Source organism: Eutrigla gurnardus, assembly GCF_963514095.1.
Source record: "Eutrigla gurnardus genome assembly, chromosome: 14".
In the NCBI taxonomy this organism is placed as follows: Eukaryota; Metazoa; Chordata; class Actinopteri; order Perciformes; family Triglidae; genus Eutrigla; species Eutrigla gurnardus.
In genome coordinates, this window is record NC_139937.1 from 16,965,367 (window position 1) to 16,980,670 (window position 15,304).

Consider the following 15,304-nt stretch of genomic DNA (forward strand, 5'->3'; position numbering starts at 1 on the left):
AGGTGTGTCAGGGCATGCAGCGCTCCACCAGCCTGCCGCCCATGTGCGGCCATGTAAATTTCATGACAAGAAACCATCAAGCTAACTAGTTATGCATTTAAAAAAAAATTTTTACGCCCAATTCTGTTCGAAGCACAGACACATGTGCATTCACACACGCTATTCCCTCTTTGTGCTTCCCATCGCCGTATCGTGTTTCTCTTTAGCTCACCAGCTGTCTAAAGCCAAAGGTTCACTACAGCTCTCTATTTTACCCCCTCCTCTCCAGCTCGTTCACCCTGTTGGCCCAGCGTATCTGCCTTGCCTCTGATGTGTTGCTTCTCTGAACCCAGATCCGCTCTCTGGGGCAGGGCTGTCAAGGTGAACTGAGCCCTTGCTCTGCTTCGTTCTGCCTGAGAAAGCTGGAAACTCACTGAACACAGCAAGCCGGCTGAAAAGTCTTCCAACATGATTACTATAATGGATAGTCAATTTTCACTCTTTATTTACACGTTTTTAATCAGCTTCACGTCTTGACTATGAGAATAATTAATTAGTTGGCTTATCAGTGGTACATTGATATGGTACACATTGCTGGAGGCTTTTCGGCTGATTCAACATACAAGGCTGTCTTTATCTCATGCGTTCATTCCAGTATAGAATATTTTCTTAAAGACATGGGCATCTAGAAGGCAGCTAAGTGGTGAGCATTGTGAAAATGGCAGGCAAACACTGCTTTGTTATATCATAACAATGCAGGTTTTCCTTTTTCAATGACTAGGGACTGCTGCCACCTGCATGACAGGACTTTTTCTACATACTAGAAATTTTTGACATACTATACTGTGAAGTTTTTTGATATTTTTTTATGGCTTTTTCCCACAAACTATGATTCTTTATGACTTTTTTGTCAAACTAACTGACTTTTTGGAACTTTTTTCAACAAACTGACATTTTTCGACAAATTGACTTTTTATGACTTTTTTCGACAAACGTACAGAATTTTTTATTACTTTTTTTGACGAACTAAATGACTTTTTTATGACTTTTTTTGACAAACTGACATTTTTGAAGCTTTTTTTTTGACAAATGATACTACAACTTTTTTGTAACTTTGTTTCGACAAACTATGACTTTTTTTAAGCAAACTGACGTTTTTATGATTTTTTCGACAAACTATGACTTTTTATTACTTTTTTTTTGACAAACTATGACTTTTTTCAACAAACTATGACTTTTTTATTACTTTTTTTCCGACAAACTAACTGACTTTTTGTGACTTTTTTTCCGACAAACTAACTGACTTTTTGTGACTTTTTTTCTACAAATAATACTACAACTTTTTTGTAACTTTGTTTCGACAAACTATGACTTTTTTTGGCAAACTAACTGACGTTTTTATGATTTTTTTCGACAAACAATGACTTTTTATTACTTTTTTTGACGAACTAACTGACTTTTTTGTGACTTTTTTTCAACAAATTATGACTTTTTTATTACTTTTTTTCGACAAACTAACTGACTTTTTATGACTTTTTTTCGACAAACTGACTTTTTTTATGACATTTTTTGACAAACTGACTTTTTTATAACTTTTTTTTGACAAACTGACATTTTGTAGCTTTTTTTTGACAAATGATACTACAACTTTTTTGTAACTTTGTTTCGACAAACTATGACTTTTTGGCAAATTAACTGACGTTTTTATGATTTTTTTGACAAACTATGACTTTTTATTACTTTTTTTTGACAAACTATGACTTTTTTCAACAAACTATGACATTTTTATGACTGTTTTTGATAAACTATGAATTTTTAAGACTTTTTTCGACAAACCAAATGACTTTTTGTAACTTTTTTTCAACAAACTGATTTTTTTTTTAAAATGACAAACTAACTGACTTTTTAGTAACTTTTTTTCAACAAACTGACTTTTTTTTCCCGACAAACTGACTTAAAAAAAAAATTCGACAAACTTTACTTTTTGTAACTTTTTTTCAACAAACTATGACTTTTTTTCTTATAAACAATGACTTTTTTATTACTTTTTTAACAACAAAATAACTGACTTTTTTGTAACTTTATTTCAACAAACTGACTTTTTTTCTTCGATAAACTGACTTTTTTTTAATTACTTTTTTAAGAACAAAATAACTGACTTTTTTGTAACTTTTTTCAACAAACTAACTGACTTTTTTTTCTGCAAAAATCACCTTGTCAAATTATTGTATAATGATGAAGATCTTCATATTTCATGCTGGTTTACATTTAGGACAAATTTGAGGGAACATTATTGTGTTTTTTTGTTAATTTTGCACATTGAAACTTTTGTTAAAACTGAGCCAAAGCAATTTGCAATACAATGAATAACAAACTGTCACTGAGTGAAACAGAAAAGCATCAAGTCAGTTCCATCTCACAGTTCACCACATGGTGGCAGTGTCTTCTCATAAATATAAACCTTGACAAGCATATCCCAATTCAATATGATAAAGTAGTTGTATACAGTAAAGTCTCTATATGTACTATTTCTTCAAACATTTTGAGTATGTTCTTGACTGCTGTTTATATTAAAATAGTCTACATAATCATTAAGTCTGATGCTGGATGAGGTTTTGTGGGGTCAGAGGTCACAGTCTGGCTCTCAGAGCAGTTGTCGTTTTCCTCCATTGTTGATTCAATATTTGATTAATAATTCATCATCAATCATAATTCTTGTCAGGGTGAGGGGAAAATGCATAGGAGATTTGAGGAAGTCACCGTGTCAAATTATTGTTGAATCATTACTTATTCTGATGGACATTTTCATATTGCATGCTGGTTGACATTTGTCAAAACTGAGCCAAAGCGATTTTAAATACACTGAAGAACAAATAGTGAGTGGAACAGTCAGTGTCATCTCACAGTAAACCACACGATGGCAGTGTTTCCTTAAAAGGAAATATAAACCTCCTCAATTGTGTCCCCAATTCAATACTATAATCTAGTTGTATACAGTTTGTACTAAAAAGTATCACTTTCATTGACTATCACTTATCATTAATACTTTTTTTTTTCAACTGTGGTTTCCAATGTCAAGAAGGAACTTGCAATCGCACATTTATTAGGCAAACGTTGGATATTTGAACATCTACGTCACCATGGTAACTGGGAAAACTATCTGCTGAGGACATTATTTTGTCATCGTTAATTATATAACAAAAATATTTAAATTATATATTTAATACTTGTTTTTATTGTACTGGCTGCTGCCATTTGTTTTGTTTTGTTGAGTGCAATGCATTGTGAGAAAATAGCATCCATCAGTATCCGTGGGGTGGCCGTCTCTCAGAGGTAGAACGAGTTGTCCTCCAATCAGAAGACTGTGGGTGTACTGAACCCTGTGTCCTCTGCCATCAGTGTGTGATTGTGCGTGAAGGAATTAGATTAGATCCTGATGGGCAGGTGAAACCTTGCATGGCAGCCTCTGTGTGAACAGGTGAATGTTGACATGTAATGTGTAGAGCTTTGAGTTGTTGAAAAGACCAGAAAAGCGCTACATTAATGCAGGTCCAGTAGTACACTCAAACAAAACTTGTCATAGAGGTAATATTTTTCACACACAAATGAAATTTCTTAAAATCTATATTTTATGCCTTCCTAAATTAGATAAACCAACAGATTTGTAAAGTGTAAAACGATAAAAGCCTGTTATTATTTTCATGAATATGTACTTTTTGTTTATTTATTTAGTCCTGTGTGACGACCCCACCACTCCACTAGGGGCCTCTGTGTTCTTTGCTGCTTTGCTCTCCCTTTGCAGGTTCCAGGTCGTGGGAGGGTCATCTTCTTGATGAGACACCTGGCTGGTGTGCTGTCTATATAATGCTCACCCTTCTGCAGATCTGGGCTGGCTCTTGCTGCTGCAGCCATTGCTTTGTTCTATTTGTTTGCCACACACTCACACACATGCTTACACTACTGATTACTGACATTTATATATGTTCTGTTGTTTATGGTCTTGGTTGGTTGTGAATAAATGTTAAGTTAATTTCACTCGATAGTCTGGTCTCCCATCTTTGCCACAGTCAAGAGCTGGGCTGTGACATCCTGTAATTTCCTTTTTGTTTGTTGTTACCACTCTCTGTTTTTCTATTATTAAATAAATAAAACACAAATTATCTTGAATATGACATATTGCCTTTTGCATTAACAGCAACACCTTTACTGCAGTAAAGAATGTAAACCACTGTACTTTTTAAAAAAAATATAAACAAACTCCAAACCTGCCTATAGTTAACATGTAGTTCTTACTTTTCACATTTCTTTTGCTCTTCCTCTGTGAATCAGAAACCTAACCTGAATTAAAGAGCACCAAAACACAGATCAATATTTTTTGGGGAAAAGTCATTTTTTTATTAAAAGTCATATACAAAAGGAATATTCCATGTCAGGTTGCTATAAAACGTCCATATGTACATCATATCACAAATTATAACACTGCTCAGTGCTAAATGACACTTTACACTCCCAGTCGAATAAACACGCACACATACACACACACACACACACACACACACACACTCTAAAAACACTGTATTTACATAAACAACAGATGTGTCACACGTCAAAACTTCACAAGTTTAGAAAAAGACACCTGTGTTATTCCATTTGGATGCATAGCTTTGAGTACAATTCTTTGAGGGCTCACTTGCTTTTTTTATATTCGGATACCAGAAGAGAAATGAAAATTATACGATTGACTGATTGAAAAAAAAAAAAAATACAATCCCAGTAATCCCAATCCAAGAGTTCTGACTTCTTTCATTCCTGTTCTACGAATGTATTCTGGGAAACACTCCAGAACCTTCAACACATCTGGATTTCTTCGTCTGTGTTGCCATTTTTGGCGGCTGAGGATTGAGTTACGCACTTCTCCGGTAGAGACTGGCTTTCATCAAATAACAAGAGTTTATAATAAACTCCCTGATTGTACTCTCTGCCTGCTCAGACTCGCTACACGCACATATAAAACTACATTCATCAGGCGGCGTAACGACGACAGACGTAGCCGAGAGGTAGGCTGGGAAAGAACCGTCGCAACAAACTGCTGCTTCGCATTTTCTTTCTATAATTAAAAAACGTGGTTGTTTGGAAAACGGCAGGAGAAAGTAAGTAAGTAAATGTGCCCAGGTGGGGGGTCGAAACGCATCCTTTTGGTCCTCATCTCATTTTCAGGGAGACTTTTAAGAAACAAAATCAAACTGGATGCTTTTACGCAAAGAAGTGCATTTCATGAAAAGATCTTCTCGTCTATTGACAAAAAGTAGCCATTACCCTGTCAGTTAGCCTGTGAATCACTTATGCTTATGCACGGCAAAATCCAACTGCAGTTGCTGGGTTTTATAAGGAGAGGGCAGTCACTATGCATATTCATAACACAATATGTAGCATAAAGGTTTGGGTTTAGTTTCTCTTTAGCGGATCTCTACATATATTTGGCCTCCGCTGGTCTGCAGTGCTGAAAGCCGACTGAACTCATCTCAAATTGCGCTCAATTAACGTCCGAATGCGACCAAAATAACAAAAACACTCAAAGTGCCGCCACCCAACAAGTTAACACATTAACACTGCCGACTGCAAGTGGGATGGAGCTTTTGGGAGGTTTCTACAAGGGAGTATAAAAATAATCTCTCATCTGAAAACTATCATCTTATTTTACATGTTGAAAACACAGACAGGTTTAAAAGTGTTTCACCCAGAAAGCTCATTAGGACTTTTATTTCTTATTTTTACTAGCGAACAGACTCGTCTGAATCCTCCACTAGTGCAACGGGAAGGTAGATGAGAAGAAATAAAAGCAGGATATTGTGATTGTTGGAGGTTAATCTGTGGAAACGCCGACAGCAGCGACATGAAGGTTGGGAGATTTTCTTTGTGAGGATGGGTTGTGTGGTCGGGTCAGAGATCAGACTGGGAGGTGGAGATAGAAAGATTAAAATGGCCTTAAAGAAGCTGTCTTTGTAAGACTCACATCGAGGCCATGATGTTCTGAATAAGAATCACTCCCACAGTCACCCAAGACATTTATGTGACACAGTGTGATCGTAATATTCCTCCAGAAAACATTAGAAGTTTTGATCTGAAAGTCCACATTTTCAAGAATAAAAGACAGCAACCCGCAAACTGAATGAGATGAACTGAAATTATATAAATGCTGCTTTAAATAAATAAATACAGACTAATAAAGACAATGTTCTTGTGTAAAGCTGGTACATGAACCCTGAACAAGTTCTGGCTGGGCTTTTGTTATTTCAAGCCACTGACCTCAGACCTCTAAATTCTTTGTCCTGCAGCTGGTTTTCAAACCCGAAGAAATGTCCAGATTACATAACGAACCTTTAGCCTTGAGGGCATGGCTGCTCTCGCCGCCATCGCCTATAGCCATCGATCGGACAGAGGGAGCAGAGCTGCTGCGTTCACGTCGCATACACCTCTGAGAGAGAAAATTGTTGGCCGTATTTGTTGTTTGGGATATGGCAGCTTGCCAAACACAAAAAAGGAGACAATCTGTTTCTTTGCCTGCAGGATTTGAACACGTTTGACTGGAACAGTTTGTTCATTTGTTGGGAAAATATTTTGTTATTCCATAAATTCTTCAAGTCATATTTCAAGCGATAATACTTCTAGATTGGAAGGACTTGGTGCTTTTCTTTGTGGGACTTTTGGGATCTGCATTTTTCTCCAACTTCTGAAGTTCGAGTGACAAATTATAGAAACGATACTTGGAAGATTAATGAGAATTTAGCTTGTGGTGTACCAAAACGTTTTCTCACACATTTACACCACCAAAACTGTGCAAACTGGTTAAAATCCCATATTTATGAAATGCATTCTGAATAAATACATAAATAATTACACCAGAAATAAGGACTTGAGACTTGAGACAGTTTGTCTTCTAAGAATAAACCTAATTTTCCTATGAACTACTCTCCCAACCATCAGATTATTTTGAGCCAGATAATGGATTTGAGCAGCTAATTAGATATCAAGCTGATTGGTCTTCAGGGCTGTGTGGGCGGGACTTTTATTTTCGCATTATAGCACATTATTTCCAAACTGTGTACACGTTTTGTGAATTCAAACCTACAAACCAAACCTAATAGACACCAACTAGTTTCTGTGAAGAAGGAACTAAAGTCCACATTTGTTGCATTTTGTGTTTTTTCTTCCTTAATTTCTTCTCCTAGTTTTATACTGAATAAACTGTTTCTCTCATGTCTCTGAACTCCCTGAATACGAACTTCAAATCTGATGTTTAATCAACCAAAAGACCAGAACGTGCTTGGGACGATGTAGGCAGACTTTCAGGATTGACCTTTTCAAAACGTCACAAACTGTAAATTAAAAAGTTATCCTATTCAGGTTTATTTGAAAGCTGCCGAGGACAAGCAGAATATCAGCGAAGAGTGCCCTTCGTTGTTTCCTCACTTTTCATATCTGTTCTGTAAAAATGTCCAACGTTCATATTCATAAATATAGTATGTGTGGAAAAGAATTACCTCCCAAAAAATAAATTACTCCAGGGAGTCCTTGTGGGTAAATGTGGCTTTGACAATGAAGCGGTTTTTGATTAAAAGTCTAGCGTTCAAATTAAATTGAAAAAAAAAAAGCATAACACAAGAGCACAGTTTCTTTTCACTGAGCATCAAGTATATACATGTATTTTTTTTAAAATCTTGTCATGTTTCCTGTTTTGGCCTTTTTTCAGATTGGACATAAATGCGGCAGGCCATATGAACTGGGGTTGTGTGGCGCCCCCTAGTGGTGTTGAGGCAACATATCGTGGCTGTGGCTCCTCTCTATGTAGGCCATGGCGTCCCTGTATGTGAGGCCCAGCTGGGGCCGGTCGTACATCTCGCTCAGAGCCTGGAACTTGGGGCCCCACCGGGACAGCCTGTCGCGAACAAACCCTCCTTCGTCGTCGTCCTCCTCCTCAACAGGGGCGGAGACAATGTTTCTGTGTGACGTCACTGACCCCAGTGAGCTGAGGCTTCCTGCCGATGACCCCGAGCCTTCAACGCACCATACATGGTACGCGTCCGACGGCAGGGCCTCACCGTCGTTGTCCGCCTCCCAGATGATTCGCGCCACGTAGCTTTTAAAGTCCACGCAAGAGCGAGACACCGCCGGGGCGTCCACGTTACCGTCACTCGCCTCCGTGTCTCCGCCTACCTGGGTGGTGTAGTTAGCATAGGTGGCGTCGCTAGGGTAGCAGTTGGCAGTGGCGTGCTGATAGTGGTGGTGGTGGTGATGGGGGATGCTGAGGTAGGGAGCGCCTGAGCTGCAGGAGGAGCCGGAAGGGTGAACTTCCTCCTGGGAGCCGGGTGAAGATTTGATGAGGGGGGCGGTGGTGCAGGACGAGGACTGGGACAAACTGGAGCACAGCGGACGCTTCAACTCTGTGATGTCATATCCATTCTGGAAGGAAGGGAAGGAATGAGTTTGTGGAATTGAATCCTCAGTAGTTTTCTTCGAGACAGAAATCTTCAATTCAAACAGATATCATGAAGATACTTTTTACGATACTGTGTGTGAATGAAAAGCTCATAACCTAATTATTAGACCAACTATGTTTCTATCAAAGACTACAACTCATTTCTCTACTAGATGTCAATGATGGCTCAACAATCCTTTTGGTTTCTGTTAAGTTTCTGCTGGTGAAAATAAAAAAATCCTGATTTTTATTACTAAATAATAACTTTGAAATAACAAAATAACAATGGACTTAATTGTGGAAAATTTATAAAAAAAATGTGTTTTGTCAGCGAGTTTAAGTTTATATAAATATATAATATAAATATTGGACCAAACCAGGACTTAATATTGGAGCAAACCAAAATGAAAAAAATCAACACCACTTTTATGATTTTTATAAGCATGAATGTAATCTGAAGAAGTAAAAAGCTAATGTTATGTTTATAAAGTAACTACTACAGTGCCATTACTTCCCATGACATCACCACTATGCTATCATCTAATTTCAGCACTTAAGCATAAAGCTTCATAATTCACTAGAGGGGAATAGAACAAAACATTTAAATCTCTTCAGCTTGTGTTAAACACAGACCTTATTTCAGGTACCTCAACAACAATACATTAAAAAAACTTTAAGATGAGTGCAAAAATGCTGACTCATTCCCTGGTTTTAGGACTCATTCCTGCAGGAAAAACCTACTTGGGCATGAGCCTGATTCTGATCAAGAAAATGTGCTCGTTTCAAGCTTCTGACAGTGTGCAAGTAAGCTGTTACATAAACATCGTGCCCATCGTGTGTGTGTGTGTGTGTGTGTGTGTGTGTGTGTGTGTACCTGGTCCTGCTCCCCTCCTCCCTCCTCGTTGTAGTTGAGGATGTTTTCTCGGATGTCCTCCCAGCTCTCGTGTTCAGCAGGGATGTGGTAAACTCCTCGCTTCCTGAACTTGTTACGGCTGCCTTTCTGGTTCCACACCGTCACTGCCACCAGCACCGCTGCACACACACACACACACACACGCACACACACACACACACACACACACACACACACACACACACACACACACACACACACACACACAGCCGTGTTAATATACAGCTGGGCATAAATGTGCTTCTGCACCACCGGGACAGATTTCACTTCCTTCCTGCTCATTAAAGCTGCTCTGTGGAGTCATTTAGCCCCAACATATTAGTATTATGTTGTTCAGAAACGTCAGTGTAATTATCATAAACAGGTGAACAACAAACGAGCCCATTAGACGGGAGACGATCTTTAACATCGTTCACTCCTTGAGCCAAATATATCTAAAAATAAACCTCCTTTATAATAATTGTTCTCTTCGGGGGAGAACAGGAAACAAGAGGGCTGATGGGACATGAAGTATTATTAGCATGCTACTTATACTCCATTTACTGTACATACTGACTATGGAGAAGTACCTCCTATAACTCCACCACAACACATCACAACTATCCCTTTATTCATGAGAAGTATTGACTGTTTGTGATCTTTACGTAACTGAAATCTCTCCACCGTGGGCTGTAGGTCCATGATCGATGCTAATGGAAAACCGATGAATCTGTTCAGCACACTAGTTACACAAGTTTGGAACAAAAGGTCTTTAGAGGAGACGTTTGATTTTTCCATCACAAGTGTGGGTTTTTTTCGTTTAGGGTCTGCACTGGTCAAAAATATCAATACGTGTATTAATCTAAAATGCTTGTTGAAAATTATTTTTCCCAATGTTAAAGGTATTTTGATGATGTCATATGTTGTATAGATTTTAAAGTGATATTGGGCTATATAAATAAAATTGAATTGAAGCTTAATTCCTGGATGTGAAATCTTAATTTCCATTTTCTCTAGTCTTCCATGACGTGGTAATATTTGAAGTGTCATATCATGTGACATGGTTAAGCTATGTTAAGACCGCCAATACTCATATACTAAACGGACTGTAAAAAAAAAAAAGATTCTGCTTGGAAAATCGTATTCACACAAAGGTAGATCTCCTTGCTTGTTGCTTGATTGCTTGTAAAGCAAATTAATTATAAAATAAATTAATTATTTATCCACTTGCACACTTCTAAGAGTAGTAGTTGGATTTCACGGTTGGTTTTATGTACTAGAGACGCTTATGTATTCTCTTTAAATGTATAATGAATAATTGTCTTACCGAAGAAGACGAGCAGACACATGCTGATGGCCAGGATGGAGCTGGGGCTGAGGGCGGCCAGCCGGTGACCTTTGACCTGCCCCAGCTCACAGCGCTGACCCCTGAACCCCTCCTGACACCGGCACCGGTAGCTTTCGGGCGACAGTGCCTGGCAGACGCCGCCATTACGGCAGGAAGAAGGTCCGCAGGGTGACGGCACGCAACGCTGCTGACCGGAGTCGTCTGTCACTGTCACCTGACCCCCGGGGCACCTGGGAGAGATATGAGTTCATGACATCGGGATAAAGCCAAACATCTGTGTGTATGTGCGGCATGTGTGTCTCTCTTACTTGCACTGGTGCTTCCTCCACAGGTCGATGCAGCGCAGCGGGCTGCGGCATGGTTGGTTGCTGCAGGCGTCGCTGGAGCACCCCAAGGTGACGCCCCGCCTCTCCAGCACCGTCACCAAGTCCCGGCTCTGCCCGTCCAGAGGCAGGACCTGAGCGTTAAAACGAACGTCCCGCAGACAGCCTGTGGGAGGAAACGTTGGGTTTACTTTGGTTTGGTTTTTATCAGTGTGAGACAGTTAATCCTGGATCTGTCATGACGTGATGATGAAAAAAAAAAAAACACAGGTTGGTTCCCCATTAGAATCCATTTTAATTTCCAGGAAGGGTCAGAGCAGTAATTTAAGAAACAGACATGTGAGCAGTCAAATCCAGATCAGATCCTGGTCTCACCCTGAAAGTCGGCCTTGTCTCCAGCGTTCGGGCCGTTGCCGACCATCAAGCTGGCAGGGTGAACCACAATCTCCCGACGGCTCCCTAGCCGTGCCTGGACCTCCCGCGAGCCCCCACCCTGCTCCAGCCGCAGGGTGAACAGGTTGTCATGGCGACTGAGACTGACCAGGACCCACTGCCCGATGTCCACCCGATGGCTGGGGAGTCGCAGAGCGTGGGCACCGTCGCCCAGGTTGGCTCGAACGGAGAGGTGACCCTCCATGATCTAAAAGAAAGAAAACGATAAGCAACATCTTCTCAAAAGTCTATTTGGATTTGGAATGAGCTTCCCATAATGCAGCATGTTCGTGCTCCGGTTTAAAGATGTGGGTCTAAAAAGAGAACCGAGCCCCCAGTTGTGATTTGTGAATGCTGCTGAAGCTGTGGTAAAGCATCCCGTGTGTGATGTCAAAGGTCAGTTGATGGGACAGCTGGACTGACCTCCAGGACGATGTACTCGCTGGCCTCCCGGGACGTCATGGACAGCAGGGTCCCCGAGGTGGATCTGGTTCGGAGGAGCAGCTGGACGTTCGTGCGCCGAGAGCTGCCGCCTCCTCTGAGCTGATAGCGCACGACGCTGCCTGAGTCGAAGGAGAACTCTGGGATGGCTGAGGGAGAGAGGAACTCATGTTGACTCAGATTTACCAGCAGCTAACACCTTAAACAAACTAACAAATTAGTTCTAACTAGTTTGAACCGTAAAAGTATGTTCGTGAGGAATATAAATTCTTAATTTTATTAAAGCCTTTAAGAAACAAAATGGAGTATTTTTCTGGCTGTTTCTGGCTGTGTTCAGACTGCGTTAAAAGAAAAGTTACCATGGTAACAATAATTTTAACATCCATCTTAATGATTGGAGGTTAACACATACAGTATACGTCATAAAGTATCCATATAATCTGATACTTGATTGGCCGACAGTTTGTTCACCGATAATGTTGTCGTCGTACATTGCAGTTAAGAGTATGAAAGTATCAAATAGGGCAATAAAAGGTGTGTGTGTGTGCGTGTGTGTGTGTGTGTGTGTGTGTGTGTGTGAGTGTCTGTGTGTGTGAGAGAGAGAGAGAGAGAGAAAGCGTGAATCAATGCAAACACATAAATGTCCACAATATGGAGTTTGCCGGAGCAGGATGTGAGATTAGCCGTGGACAGACACACAGATGCACAGTCAGACTCATTATCTCCTGGCATAGACACAAACGTCCCCTGCATTTTGATGATGATGTTTAGATTGTATTCCATAAGACTGACAGGATTTTTTTTTGTTCAAACTTAAAGTCACAACAAAGACACAAGTCTCCATATAGTTTCACACCATGATCACAAAACTGTAAATTTGCTACACTAATAAAAGAAGACACACACACACACACACACACTTTCAGACTCCCTCACCTGTGTCACACTTGTGTCCGGTGTATCCCGGCTGGCACTCGCAGCTGAAGGAGCCCCAGTCGGCGAGGCAGGAGGCCCGAACGCCGCAGGAGGGGCCGGCCACCGTCACACACACCCCGTCCGTCAGCCTGCACCCTGGGGAGCTGTCCACGCTCTCACCTGGAGACGCCAAGTCATACACCTGGGGGAAATACGGAGGTGTGACAAACGTTATAATCTGTAAAGATTATTTTTCTCTCATTTATAAGCATCTTCATCAGTGAAAATCACTTTCCTGCTGCCCAGAGTCATGCGAGTGTGATTAGAGATGGGTTTTTTTTATATAGTTTTCATCCTTTCTGACTAAATTCGACATGCAACAAATGTCTGAACATGCCCATTGTTTTCAGCTGACAGCCGTAAAGTGCTTTCATTTTGTGGTGTGGAAAACTACCTTAGCCGCAAACTGCAAAATGTGTTTTAGATTTCTGAAGGAAACAAGAAACCGGCTCTGATTACAGAGAGTACAGAAACATGTTATGGTGGATTATGTTTTTCTTTCTTTCAGCACAAAACATTTTGCCAAATGAAGTTAATGACATTCCTAAAATTGAAAGTTTCAATCCTCTGGGGAGCAGGACCATTTTGGTTGTTCAAGTCACAGCGAGTCCAGGCGATGGCGAGCTGAAAGTGTGGTTAAAAAAACTGTTGTAGTAGCAGCGTGCAGTTCAGTCTCGAAAAGCATGTAAAAAAAACTAAAATTTGACATACATTTGACAACACATCTGGCAACAAGAAAAGGTGACGATGCCTTCAGGGTCCTCACTACTCTAACCAATTTTATCAAATCAAAATATACCACAATTTAAATGTACAAATTGTAAAAATGAATTGCTTTGCTTGTTTCTAACTCAACAGAAACTCCTTCAACGTTTTTGAAAAGGTGAGTTTTTTGTTTTGTTTGAAACCACTTGAAAGCCCAACACATTGAGTGCTCCGACCTCCATTTGAAAGCGACATGAGTCTCAATCGTCACAGCTGCGGTGAAGCTCATAAGGAGTGAGGATGCGATCCCGACCTCCCGATTTAGTTATGGAAACAACCACCAAAACACAAGGGATTGTGGGTAGAAGGAGGCAGATGAAGTCTTTCCTTCATTTTGAGGACTTGGCTGAGCGGCAGGACGAACCGCATCAGCTCATTCAGTTTCAGGAGGAGGCTGCTTTTTTATATTTTAGACTGTGATGTTGGCCTTGGCTCAAAACCCCATCTGTCCAACCCACACACACACACACACACACACTATATCCACCGAGGAGTACAGGGGAATAACAGTGAATACATTCATGTGCCGATTCAGACTTACTAACATTAATACTGCATTTAAAAACAGGAAACACACACGGAGGAGATGCTAATAATCTATGGGATGGAAACACACGCACGCACACACACACACACACACACACACACACACACACACACACACACACACACACACACACACACACACACACACACACACACTCACACACCTGACTGTCCACGGCCAGGTTACGGATGCAGCCGGTGAAACTGCGGTAGCTTCGATGAGGAGATGTTTCTTTCACTCCTCCCAACTGAAGAGGCTGGAAGACATTCAGATACCTGAGGAGGAGGAGGAGGAGGAGGAAAGGGAGATCATGTCAAATACAGGAGAGGAGACAAACACAGGAAGGAAGAGAAGGGTATAATAGATTAAAGTATCTTTATTAAAACACGTTTATTATATGATGTGGACCTTCAGTGTCTCCCGGCTTGTTCTCACCTCTGGTTTCCTGGCGTCTCTCCTGCAGCTCTGCAGCCGGACTCGTCTCCCGTCTCCTGAGTGTCTCCCACGACACCCTCTATCTCATTTACTGGCACCCCCCCACACTGGTCCAGGATCAGCTGGACAGCCTGGGGCAATGAGACCCACACACAACACCGTCAACAACGTCCACTGAATTTACAGGACAACGTGTCCTTGAATCATACCACTAAAAGAAATTATCAAGGATATGAAACAAAGTGATAGGTATCCACATGTACTAAATATTCAATTTATTATCCGTCCAACCATCCATCCATCATTCTGTCCTACCTTTCCGTCACTGATGATGTCGAGGCGATGCCAGCGTCGGTCGGTGATGGTGGATTTAGGCGGGAGCTGCAAGGTCAGTGTTCCTGATCCGTGGTTTATACTCAGAGCTGGAACCCCGTTCCTCAACTCTGGATGGGAGGACGAGAATCTTAATTTTCTTGTTCCCCACAGTGAAACTACACGAGTGGCCACAGAAGATGTTGATTCTCCCTGCTTTGTTAAGGTTACTCTCAGTCTGTGGAGCCTGTCGACGTCAAGCCAACACACAGAAATATGTATAACAAGTGAGAGGATATGTCAGCTACCTGAACATCATACAATGTCCGTAGCTAAGCCTATGAAAATACTGCACTGTAATAATCCACATAATCAATTC

General features: G+C 40.8%; 1 protein-coding gene across 1 annotated transcript in view; it reads right to left on the reverse strand.

Moving 5' to 3' along the window:
* Nucleotides 1–7,143: 7,143 nt before the first annotated feature.
* LOC311025148 (neural-cadherin) overlaps nucleotides 7,144–15,304 on the reverse strand; it is a gene marked incomplete at its 5' end in the record, with an annotated part of 97,224 nt that continues 89,063 nt past the window's right edge. The window contains 10 exons of the mRNA XM_084027896.1: nucleotides 7,144–8,439; nucleotides 9,330–9,487; nucleotides 10,675–10,925; nucleotides 11,004–11,184; nucleotides 11,394–11,658; nucleotides 11,874–12,040; nucleotides 12,828–13,008; nucleotides 14,342–14,453; nucleotides 14,614–14,744; nucleotides 14,929–15,056. Of these exons, the coding sequence (XP_083884022.1) occupies nucleotides 7,780–8,439; nucleotides 9,330–9,487; nucleotides 10,675–10,925; nucleotides 11,004–11,184; nucleotides 11,394–11,658; nucleotides 11,874–12,040; nucleotides 12,828–13,008; nucleotides 14,342–14,453; nucleotides 14,614–14,744; nucleotides 14,929–15,056 (2,234 nt within the window). The 3' untranslated portion in view covers nucleotides 7,144–7,779. The remainder of the gene's footprint in view (nucleotides 8,440–9,329; nucleotides 9,488–10,674; nucleotides 10,926–11,003; nucleotides 11,185–11,393; nucleotides 11,659–11,873; nucleotides 12,041–12,827; nucleotides 13,009–14,341; nucleotides 14,454–14,613; nucleotides 14,745–14,928; nucleotides 15,057–15,304) is intronic.